At 40.7% G+C, this 12,840-nt stretch overlaps 1 protein-coding gene across 2 annotated transcripts; it reads left to right on the top strand.

The window, feature by feature from the left end:
- The first annotated feature begins 683 nt into the window (after positions 1 to 683).
- On the top strand, positions 684 to 5,499 carry DNAJC19 (DnaJ heat shock protein family (Hsp40) member C19). Of its 2 annotated transcripts, XM_004591255.3 has the most exons (6): positions 684 to 876; positions 1,861 to 1,912; positions 1,989 to 2,062; positions 2,577 to 2,656; positions 3,203 to 3,273; positions 5,031 to 5,499. In XM_004591255.3, exons 1-6 carry the CDS (start codon positions 874 to 876, stop codon positions 5,099 to 5,101), a joined length of 351 nt encoding a protein of 116 aa, XP_004591312.2. In that variant the 5' UTR covers positions 684 to 873; the 3' UTR covers positions 5,102 to 5,499. The 2 variants fall into 2 exon arrangements, with proteins under 2 accessions (XP_004591312.2, XP_058518204.1); XM_058662221.1 differs by lacking the exon at positions 1,861 to 1,912.
- The last annotated feature ends 7,341 nt before the right edge of the window (positions 5,500 to 12,840 follow it).

A 12,840-nucleotide genomic window follows, 5' to 3' on the forward strand; every position in this document is an offset into this window, starting at 1 on the left:
TTGCCTAAAAATCAAGCAACTCATCAAAGCAGAACTGCACTGTAAAAAGATCTTTAGCACTTCGCAAAACTCTACACTTATGTTAATTATCCAAATACTGTATTGTAAAATTTGTATTATTTCCTTTTATGTTTCTCAAGCATTTATATCAAGATTAAAACTTGCTCTGTTAAAGATAAAATTCAAACCCTACTTTCTATTTTAGGGAGAGGAAAAGAAACTAAATAGCACTTCTCCATTGTAGGATTTAACAATCGGGGAAACAGAATATTGGTGGTTAGCAGAAAGCCCTATCAAGTGGCACCTTTAAATAAAATTCTTCCAAATAAAATAATGCCATTGAGCAACCCCTGAAACACTGCGTTTGGCCTTCCTGCAATATTCTCTGGTTCATGAGTGGGTATTCGCTGGTTAATATCTGTCACAGCACACTAAAATATGTTCACCATCCTTGAAAACTGCAAGCAAAATACTACAAATGGCAACTCGAGGTACTAACAGGTAAGGAGAGTTTTAAGGAACGAGGCAGAGAACCGCCCCACGTCCTTGCTAGCAAGCATTTGCAAAAGCCCAGAGCTCCGGAGCAAAGGGGGAAGTCCAACCGCAGAGCCAGAAACAGGGCGACCCGCCCACCCTCCAACCAACCCGACTCTCCCGCCCGCCCACTGCTTGGCGACCTTACCTCCACCTCCGCGGCTCCTTTTACGCCTTTCACGACAGTTTTGCGGCCGTATTCTAGGGCGCCCGCGCGGAGCCGGTCGGGGTGGCTGCTTACAGGTCGCCGCTTTGGGGTCAGGGCTCTGGCGGTGGCCGCGGCCTGTGGACGGGGATGTGCTGCGCTGCCGGTGGAGGCAGGGGATCCGCGCCCGCGCCATGGTGAGTGCAGCCTGCCGGGCTCCTGGAGCGCTACGGGCGAGGCTGACGTTACTCCCGGGATGCACCCCGGGGTGGGAGCGCCCCGGAGTGGGAGCTCCCCGGGGTGGGAGCGCCGCCGCCTCAGCCCCCTGGGCTTGGGTGACCCGGGGGCGCTATGGCCCCTTCCTGCCGGGGTGACCCAGGGGGCGCTTTGCCCCTTCCGGCCGGGGTGACCCAGGGGGCGCTTTGTCCCTTCCGGCCGGGGTGACCCAGGGGGCGCTTTGTCCCTTCCGGCCGGGGTGACCCAGGGGGCGCTTTGTCCCTTCCGGCCGGGGTGACCAGGGGGCGCTATGGCCCCTTCCGGTCGGAGGGTCCCAGCGGGCGCTTTGGCCCCTTTCTCCGCCACCCTATGGCTCCGCGCACAGAGGTCCTTGGACTCCTGTGAGGTTGGAGCTGCCACTGCGTGGGTCGGCCGTGGGGATACCTCCCAGTGTCTGCTCTGCCGGCCTTTGTCCCCCGATATTGATGTCCACTCCACGATTCCCTAACATATCTGGACTTGTTTTGTTAGGAGACTACAGAACAGTTTGACGAGCTTTCCGTGTCACGGTTAGCATTTAAAATGCCGCCTCAGAATTTTACAGGCCCTATCAGTGAACAGCCTTTCCATGAACAGCATTTTCCAATGTTCTTGACCTCATGCGCCCGAGGAGGAAAGCCTTTGGCAAAAGGAACAGTAAATAAAGCAAATCTTCCTGTTCTCTTCTTCCATAGTTAAAATAATCCCATACTTTTACACATGATCTTACCCAAAAGGCCGAGAAACAATAAAATAATCCCAGACTTTTATTAGTGTGTTGGATATTAAAGGATCACTTATTGAAATATTGTCACCTTAAAAGTTCTTTCTCCATTTAAGAAACTTGTGATGAGTTTGGTTGGGGAGAATGGGCCCAAAGAAGGGTAGAAATCGGAGAATAAATATTCACTTTTTCCCCTCACCAGGCCAGTACAATGGTGGCAGTTGGACTGACTATTGCTGCTGCAGGATTTGCAGGTTTGTTTATGGTTCGGGGGTGGAAGTGAAGTAGGGTAGAGTGTGGATTTATTTACCCTATTCTTTGTGCTTTTAGGTCGTTATATGTTGCAAGCTGTCAAGCAAATGGAGCCTCAAGTAAAACAAGTTTTCCAAAGTCTACCAAAATCCGTAAGACTTACTAAACATTCTTGCTAACTTCCTTTGTGTTTTGAAATTTAGTACATGTTTCAGGATTCTGTGCTTATATTCTCAAGATAATTTATAATGGCTGGAAAAGAATGCTGTTTAATCATCATTAGAATACCATTTGACACAGCTTATATAAAGCCACAAGTGCAATGGGAATTCCACCAAACCTAGCATGGCACATTAACTGTTAACCCTTTACCTGTAATCCTGCTATTCTGTATACGCTCCTCTCCATTTCCTGTCCAGCTCTCTGCTAATGGTCTGGGAAAAGCAGCAGAGAATCACCCAAGTAATTAATTGGCTCCTGGACATCGTGGCCATTTGGGGAGTTAATCAGCAAATGGAAGATCTGTTTTCTCTGTAATTCTGCCTTTCAAATAAGTTTCTTTTTAATAGTATACAATCATAGTTTCGAAAAATTTCTCTGCATATGTTCCACTTTTCATACTGAACATCTTTAATAATTTTTCCTAACACACATTTCCTCTTTCAGGCCTTCAGTGGTGGCTATTACAGAGGTGGATTTGAACCCAAAATGACAAAACGAGAAGCAGCATTAATCTTAGGTGTAAGGTAATATTTTATTGTTTATTCTTGAGCTATGAGGAAACGTAACTTCCTTGTTTTACGAAGTTCTTTGGGATTTTGTCCCGGTTAAGACAGTGTTGTTGGTTCTGTTCACTGGAGTCTTACTATTCCTTCCTCGCATTTGGATAGCTAAAATTGAAAGCTCTTTAGGAAAAGCCAAGGGAAATGGTACAGTAACAGTAGGGCTTCCTCATTCATGGGAAGAGGATTACACAGTGCTGTGGTGTTCTCTGTAAAGATGACTTTTTCTGTGTTGAAATTCTGCCTTCCTTTCCAAATACTCAAACTTGATTTCTTTCTCTAAATTTTATTTGAAAGACAAGGAGAGTAAGCATTCTTTCTCTCCTAGGTAAGAAACATTTTTAAGAATGCCTTATTTGTACATAAGAACTTTAATCCTGTGATTCAGAATATGCATTTTCCGTAATTGTTTACAGAGATTCTTAAACAGTTTTTATTTCATTTACTATTTGGCCTTTATCTGCAATTAATGCAGTAGGCTGAAGTGATACCTTTTCCATTCCTAATTAGCCCAACTGCCAATAAAGGAAAAATAAGAGATGCACATCGACGAATTATGCTCTTAAACCACCCAGACAAAGGTAAGTAGCCATGAAGCTGTTGCTACACATGCTGTGGAAGGAACTAATTGTAATGTATGGTCTAGCTTTGTATCTGATTCTTAACCGCTATGTAAGAGAAGCCTAAATATGTATGAGCAATGTCTCCCATGGTGGCTGCATGTTTTTGGTGTCTGAAAAGAAGCTGAATAAAAATACACAGAATGAATATGTATGAACAATATCTCCCAAACTGGCTGCATGGTTTTGGTGTCTGAAAAAAATAAAACTGAATGAAACGTTTATTTACAGAATGAAGAACACATCTGAGTGCTATAATTTTAGCATATAGATATTAATGTTTTAAGATCTACAGTTGTAAAACTTCTCAGTAATGGCAATCACAAATAATACCATTGTTTTGATACTTTTTTGGAGTTAATAAAATTAAGATTCTGAATGGGAAATTACATAGGAATATGTGATATATTATGACATACTTATTAGCAGCCCTAGGCTTCTTGAAAACATACAGTCCCTTTGGAAAACAACAGACCACAAAATTTGTTTTTTGTTTTCTTTGCTTTTTATAAGAGACCTTTCAGTAACAAAGAGGGTTCTCACAGTGTGAAAAGGGTTATAACCGTTTGGTATCAGAGTAAAATAAATTTGTTTGCATTACCTACAGCGCTTCTGATTTTTTGGAGTCTTGACTACAGCCCATAAATATCAAGTGTCCTGTTGATGGTTTTAGGGCCACTTTTTGAGAAGAAGTACTGCAATGGCAGATTAAAAGGGAAGCAACCATAAATGACATTTTGAAGGGACAGTTGATAGTAGAAAAAGGAAAATGAGAAGGAAAAAGATAAAAAAGCAAATTGAGGGGCCCAGCATGACGGCTCAGTGACTCAATCCTCATCTTGCATGTGCCAGGATCCCATGAGAGCACTTGTTCATGTCTTGGCTGCTCCACTTCCCATCCAGCTCCCTGCTTGTCGCCTGGAAAGCAGTTGAGGACAGCCCAAAGGCTTGGGACGCTGCACCCACAAGGGAGACCTGGAAGTGACTCCTGGATCCTGTTTTCAGATCAGCTGAACTCTGGCTAGTGTGGTCACTTGGAGGAGTGAACCAGTGGTTAGAAGGTCTTTTTATCTCCCCTTCCCTCTGTAAATCTGCCTTTTCAAGAAAAATAAAGCAAATTGAAGTCTTTCCCAGCACAGAACCTCATGGTTTTACAGTAAGAGTACAATAAATCAATCAGGATTTGAGATTTGTCATGAATACGCCAACTTGCCCTATCATCTAAACACATCGTGGGGGCATTTTAACTCATTTTGCAGTGATTGTTATTACATAGTCATCCAGTTACAGTGTAATAATTTCACTTCAAAAAAACATTTTTTTAAGATTTATTTTTATTGGAAAAGCAGATTTACAGAGAGGAGGAGACAACAAAGATCTTATATCTACTGGTTCACTCCCCAAGTGGCCCACAGTGGTCAGAGCTGAGCTGATCTGATCAGAAACCAACAGCCAGAAACTCTTCTGGGGCTCCCACGTGGCTGCAGAGTCCCAAGGCTTTGGGCCATGATATACTTTGAGGCCACAAGCAGGGAGGGAGATGGATGGAAATGGAGCAGCCAGGATAAGAACCAGCACCCGTAATGGATCCTGATGTGTGCAAGGCGAGGATTGAGCCATTGAGCCACGGTGCCGAGTCCAACATTGGGATATTGAGAGTAGCTTTTACTAATCAGCAATTGGTAATACGTATTATAACTATTGTTTTTTTCCTGCAGGAGGATCTCCTTATATCGCAGCCAAAATCAATGAAGCTAAAGATTTACTAGAAGGTCAAGCTAAAAAATGAAGTAAACATGAATTTTCAGTTCACATTAGTGTGTATAATCAACACCTTTTTATAATAAAATAACTCAGAGCTAATTTTTTTTTAAGTCAGAGCTAATTTTTTAAAATCATATAGAAAAACCTGAATGAACCCTTGGTATAATTTTCTGGTTTAAATGTGAAACTTTTACGTCACACTTTAGCTGAACATTGAGTAAATGACACATTCACATTTGGGTAGAAATCTTGTTCATTATTCATTTAGCAAATAATTCAGTACCTGTATGTACTGTTAAGGGTAGGTCCTGACTCAGGAGACCCTCACCCCAGTCAAATGGAAGGTTAATAAAGCAGTAATTACACATTAAATCTAATGGTGGAATTAACACAAAATAATAAAGTAGACCCTCTTGCAGCTAGCCTAGCTACATCACAAAATTGCAATGCCACAATTAAGATCTGAAGAGTATGGGTCCTGGTTTTTAGTCAGAAGTACTGTAATTCAGCCATATCCTTAAACATGCTGACATTCTGTAAATTACTGCTGTACTTGGACATAGCCAGCCTTGCTGCTGAGACGAAGCCTTGAACATTATTAGCAAAAACTGAACACTGAGCGATGGCATCTGACAAAATGGTTAAGATGAAGCTTGGAATGCTTGTTTATCCAATATTGCCGTACCGGGCTTTGAGTTCAGACTCTACTTAAAGTGCTTATTAACCCAGGTGTGAGACTGAATTCCAGCCTCCTGCCTATTGCAGGCATTTCCAAAGTGAATCAGATGCAATCTGCCACATACAAGTCAATCATTAAAAAATTGATATACCAATACATTTTACATCTGAAGGCAAATGACTGTTGGTCTAAGAAAATATAGGTGGATCTTAAGAAACCCAAACACAGAAGTATGTGATGCCTCAATGAAAGTATTTATTACACATAGCTAAGATAAATGACACTACTTACCATCTAAACTTGGAGTTTAGATGTAATCACTAACAAAGAGACTCGATACAAATATACTGGGAGCTGGAAAGTATGTAGGAGCATTTTAAAGTAAAGGTAAGTCTCTTGTTCTTCCTGTGTACAAAATCTTGACATATTAGAATTTGAGTTTGAAATCTTTGCACTTACCACTCTCAAGGGCAAAGGGGCATAAAGCTACACATGATTCTTTATACGTGAGTACTGTCTAAAGTTACTGTGAACACTTGATTTAGCATATAATGAACCACTGTTCATAGAGGAAATACAAGGTTCCTGTGTGCATCCGAATGGGTACAGACTCATGACCTGCCTCATCCACTTCCCAAGTTGAGTTGACTCGAATTCTGAAAAATCTCCATTTTTCTAAAAGGGCGATACAATGCTCACAGGTAATCACAGGTAAACAGAACACTTCCTAAGTTTGTTTTTGCATGTTCAATGTAAACAGGATACCATTTAAGACAGCTGTTGAAGCAACAATTGAAACTGCTTGAAAATAATGCTTAACGTAGTACATTTGTCTTTGTAGCAACTACCCCTCCATCAGCAGGCTTGCCTTTCAAGTAGGAGAAATCAGTATCTTACTGAGGGCTCTAGATCATACTAACTGGTCCATTCATGAGCCACAAAGTGCCTTTTTCTTAGAAATGCTTTATCTGTAATGACATTTACTAAATCAAGGTACTAAAATTATGCTAGGCATTTTCTAAGCATCTCAAATAGATGTACATTTTACATATGAACAAAGTTCAATGAAATTAAAGGCTGTTCTTTCTGGGATACAAAGTTCCAGTTAGACATCTATAGGATATGATACTTATTAGGTATTCAAAGGGGCTATAATGATGTGGTCCTGAAGAGGCTGGCATAGTAGCTCAACCGGCTAATCCTCCACCTCCAAGTGCAGGGATACCATATAGGTGCTTCCTATCCAGCTCTCTGCTTCTGGCCTAGAATAGCAATGGAAGACTAACAAATCCTTGGGACCCTACACCCATGAGAAACAGAAATTCGGGCTATTGGATTTGGATCAGCTCAGCTTCAACTGCTATACCCATTTGGAGAGCAAACCAGTGCATGGAAAATCTGCTTTTCCAATACACGAGGGGGGATGGAGGGGCTTGGCTTGCATGCGCCAGGTTCCCATGCAGGTTCCCTGTGTATCCAGGCTTTTCCACTTTCCTTCCAGCTCTCTGCTTGAGGCCTGAAAAAAGCAGTAGAGGACAGCACAAAGCCTTGGGACCCTGCACCTGCATGGGAGACCTGGAAGCTGGCTCCTTGGCTTTGGTTCTGCTCAGTTCTGGCTGTTGCAACCACCTGGGGAGTGAGCCAGCAGATGGAAGATGTCACACCTCTCTGGATTTAACTTTCCAATAAAAATAAACGACTGTTTAAATGTGTGTGTGTGTGTGTTCCTGGAAGTAGTTTTAAGTAAATCCTAGTATTTTGTATATCATTAATATATTGTTTTTATCCAGAGGTAGAACATGTTTATACAACTATACATATTATGTACATAATTACATATAATAGTATTTAAATGCAGCATTTAAATATAAGAAGTCTAATTGTTCAGATCAATATTACAGAAGACTCAAACAACTCAAGGAGTATGTAAAACTGTGTGAGCACAGGTAAGCCCGCATCTGTATATTTAGTTCTGGTTATTTGGGTTTATCTGTCATCCTAATTTGTTGTAAATTACAAGTCAGCTAAAAACAGAATCACTGAAAATTGGGGCAAATTCACTGCATTATGCAAGGTAACCCCCCCTAAACATACTATGTGACAATGAAAAAAAAAAATTTCACACTGGAAATCAAGAAATCACAAGAAAATCCTAAGTACTTAAAAATAAAATCCCCTCCAGCTAAATGTTTGAAGGATTTGCAGCTTTACAATTGGAAACGGTTTCAAACACAAAGATGTGTACAGTACAGCATCTTTCTCTTGAACAATGATCTGCAAAAGGATTTGTAACTCAAGATGGAAATAGCAGATAAAAATTGAGTGTGAATGACACAGCTCAATTCCAATGAAAATATAAATCAGCTCAAGAAATTTCCAATAGTACAATACAAAACTAAATTTGAGATCAAATTTTTTTTAACTTTAAAAATACTCCAGTGGTTTATGAGGCACCATTTATCCCAGACAACTTAAAAGACTGAACTTTGCCTTAATCCTGAAGCACTGTGTACTCCAAAGACAAGTCTTCCCAGAGCCAGTTGTTGACCCTATAAGATATATGAAGACCTTCCAACCTGTTATTTTCGTTCGTTTTTAAAGATTTTATTGGAAACGCAGAAATACAGAGAGCAAACATGGAAAGATCTTTGGTTCACTGGTTTACTCCCAAACTGGCTGCAACGGCTGGAGCTAAGCTGGTATACAGCCAGGAGTTTCTTTCAGGTCTCCAACACAGGTGCAGGGTCCTAAGGTTTTGGGGCATCCTTGACTGTTTTCCCAGGCCACAGCAGGGAGCTGGACAAGAAATGGAGCAGGCAGAACACAAATCAAAATCAGCACACATATAGGATCCTGGAGCATGCAAAGTGATGATTTTGCCACTAATCTATCACGAAGCCCTAACCTGTCAACTTTTTTTCCTGTAGAAAGTCCAGTGTTGGGATATTTTTTTTAAAGATTTATTTATTTTTATTGTAAAGTCAGAAATACAGAGGAGGAAAGACAGGAAGATCTTCCATCGATGATTCACTCCAACTGAGCGCAACAGTTGGTGCTGTGCTGATCCGAAGCCAGGTGCCAGGAACTTCCTCCAGGGCTCCCATACGGCTGCAGGGTCCCAAGGTGTTAGGCAGTCAATTGCTTTCCAAGGTCACAAGCAGGGAGGGGAAGTGGACCTGACTAGAACAAACACCTTATGTCAATAGGCCATTTGCCGGGTCCAGTGTTAGGGTATTTCAAGAATGTATTACTTTCTGCCACATAAAATGTTTCAATTCCTGCAATTTGCTTTACAACCTGAATACAGCTAGGATGTAAAGATGAGCCTCAAATGGCTTCAGTGTAAGCTCCAGGGGAAACTTCAGCGTAAATTATCTATAAAAACTACTGGATGGTATTTTTAATGAAATATGGTCTCCAGCCTAGAAAGCTGTTTAATGCATTTTATAATTCTATCCTTTAAGGAAATGGTTGGGATGGATACAACACAAACTTTTCAATTGAGTATTCACCCCATGAGAACATTTATTTTGCCATTTATTTGGTGGTTACCCAACATCTCAATAGAACTAGATTCCAATTATGTGAATATTGCAAAAAAGTTTCAAAATATTTACTAGCTCCACACCCCCTAATTGGATGAAATTGAAATCATAGAAGATAGATTAATTCCCAATTCTGTACTTATAGTTGACCATTTTTAACCAACAAATGTGGGAATTCTTTGTTGTTGAATTTGATTATCCTATTTTCTAATGCACTTTTATTTATTTGAAACAGAGTAGAGATGGAGACAATCAGTCTTCACTCCCTCCCAGGCCAAGTCGAAGTTTCCACGTGGGAGCAAGGGAGGGTCCTAAGCACAAGCACCACTCTCCACTGCTTTCCCAGATGCCGTCCAAGGGACTGGACAGGAAGTATAGCATAGAGGATGCCCACCATCACACACAGGCCATAGCTTAGACCACAACATGGGCCCAGTAATGGCCCAATTCCAACCAGCTGTACAATGCAGTTTAAAAATTGACTGGAGTGCCCGGGGGCGTGGCCTAGCGGCTAAAGTCCTCGCCTTGAACGCACCAGGATGCACCAGGATCCCTATGGGCACCGGTTCTAATCCCGGCAGCTCCACTTCCCATCCAGCTCCCTGCTTGTGGCCTGGGAAAGCAGTCGAGGACGGCCCAATGCATTGGGACCCTGCACCCGCGTGTGAGACCTGGAAGAGGTTCCTGGTCCCGGCTTCGGATCGGCGCGTACCAGCCCATTGCCGCTCACTTGGGGAGTGAATCATCGGACGGAAGATCTTCCTCTCTGTCTCTCCTCCTCTCTGTATATCCGGCTTTCCAATAATAATAAAAATCTTAAAAAATAATAATAATAAATTAAAAAAAATAAAAATTGACTGGAGCAGACTGCAGCTGCTTTAATAGTTCCTGAAGAAACTTATACTTTCAGACTGATAAATGGATTCTGAGCTAACATTCATTTGAGCATACATGAGGATCCCATGAGCGTCAGTTCCGTGTCCCAGCTGTTCCACTTCCCTTTCAGATCCCTGCTGGTGGCCTGGGAAAGCAGTCGAGGATAGACCAAAGCCTTGGGACTCTGCATCCATACGGAGGAACTAGAAGCTACTCCTAGCTCCTGGCCCCAGATCAGCTCAGTTCTGACCATTGAGGCCACTTGCAGAGTGAATCAGCAGAAGAAACATCTTTTGTCACTCCTTCATTCTGTAAATCTGACTTTCCAATCAAAATTAAAAAATCTATTTTTAAAAAAAATTTCAAATTGGGACCCAGCATGATAACATAGTGGTTAAAGTCCTCGCCTTGCACATGCCAGGATCCCATATGGGCTAATCTAATCCCAGTGGCCCCGCTTCCCATCCAGCTCCCTGCTTGCGGCCTAGGAACGCAGTCAAAGACAGCCTAAAGACTTGGGACCCTGCACCTGTATGGCAGACCTGGAAAAGCTCCTGTCTCCTGACTTCGGATTGGCTCAGCTCCAGCCATTGCGGCCGCTTGGGGAGTGAACCACTGGACGGAAGATCTTCCTGTCTCTCCTCCTCTTTGTATATTCACCTTTCCAAGAAAAATAAATAAATCTAAAAAAAAATAGTTCCAAATGCAGTGTTAGCAAAACTATACACGAAATGCTTATAAAAGGTAAGACCCAAGCCCTAACATGAGACTTTACTCTGCCTTTTTACGAATTCTTCCAAACCCACAAATTCAGCAAAAATCCTTGCTTAAGTCTCTGAAAAAAACTCAGGCATAAAAGAAATCTTTGTCATTCACTACCATCTGACAAAGAGCGTATATATTATATTTCAAGTTTTACCTTTACCTGTTCTTAGTTCGAAGCTTACTGTAGGTACAGCCTGTGAGAACAGGAAGGAGTATGTTTGAACCTCACATTGTAAATCTATTTGTAAAAACAGTTACTCCCATTGGCTAGCTCTACACTACAGAGATTTTTCAAAGCACCAGAATGGCAAACAGGCATAAAAATAATCTGTAGCTTTAGCAAAGATGGAGCTCTTGCTCCCTGCTCTTGTATTTCCCTATTTTTCACTCCTTCTTACCTACAAGTACTGTTCTTTAACCTTTTCTAAACATTCCTGGTACATTTTCACCAATATTACCAGATGTAACACTGCAGAACAATTACAGAATAGACAAGGGAGATGTGTTCAGGAAAAGACAACTTTATGTCCCTTACTAAATTGTTATTTCTTGGCTCAGTTTAAGTTTTGTATTTGATTTCTCACAGAAACATGCAGCATTTGATAAGCACGTCTGATAATACCATTTTTGAGCCTTTGTTTTGTGTATACCTTTAAATTCTTCCATAGCGACAGCTCATCTCATTAGGACAACAGGCAGAAATATGGACCCCCTCATTATTTGAGTATGGAAACACCAGAGACAAGTAACCTCTGGAAAGCAGTTTTATAATTACAAAATTAAAAAAAATTTTTTTTAACTTGTAGAACAAATGGTTTAATATCAAAACAAGTTAAACTGTCCATCTCTCTGAAGTCTCCTCGTACTTCAGAATCTGAACATAGGTTTTAGAAGCATACTTCACATAATTTTTTAACTCATATTTTTAAAAGAGAAAAGAGATCAGTGGTAATAATTTATAAAAATGAAATCTTAGTCACTACTATGATTTACTAATTGATTACTGCTATTCTGAACAACTAAAATTTTAACATAATTTTCTTGGTTTCCCACTTACATAGCTAACCTTTATGGAAAAATGTTTTAGTGCATCTCATTATTTGACATGTAAAAAAATAAAATGACTTCTCATATCTTATAAAGTCACCAAAATACACAGTTAACCTGATCAAATAGCCAAAAATGTGCTTCTAGTTGATTATAAAAACATTCAAGAGTATTTCAAATTTGAGGATATGAAATTATGTGATTACTTTTACAGAAAAGTACAGCAACTACATCATTCACTGTTAAACTCTTAGCTATTCAGGAAAGATTATAGAAAGGTTCAGCAGAAAGCATTTACGTTCCAAGATATTTTAACTTCTAAAAGTATAGTATGAGACAGGGTTATATGTAAACAGACCTGGTAAACCTTACTGTACCCTGAATTAATGTTTAATTTCTGAGTTAAAATGCCTTAACATTTTTATACACATAGCAAATACACACAAATCACGCACATAAAAAAAATCTTTCGTGGATAGCAGGCATTGTCAACTCTTCACTTTTTGTACTTGCAATCGAGCTGCCTGCTAATGCCTGGGAAAAGCAGTATCTGGAGCCTTGCCATCCAAATGTGAGACCCAGATGAGGCCCCTGGCTTCATCTGGATCACTGTAGCCATTCAGGAAGTGAACCAGTAACGTGAAGATCCTTCTCTCTTTGCAACTTTCAAAATACATACATCATCTTTAAAAAAAAAAAAAAAAAAAAAGAACAAAACTTAAGGTTATCTCACTTTGTGCTTCATTTAATACTATGGAATAAAAACCTTCTTTCCTGAATTGATAATTCTTTGCTTTGGCCATTTATCACACAACTGTTACTGAAAACTTCATGGTTAAGTCTTTATTTCCA

The sequence above is a fragment of the Ochotona princeps genome, chromosome 3 (assembly GCF_030435755.1).
Source record: "Ochotona princeps isolate mOchPri1 chromosome 3, mOchPri1.hap1, whole genome shotgun sequence".
NCBI classification, from domain to species: Eukaryota; Metazoa; Chordata; class Mammalia; order Lagomorpha; family Ochotonidae; genus Ochotona; species Ochotona princeps.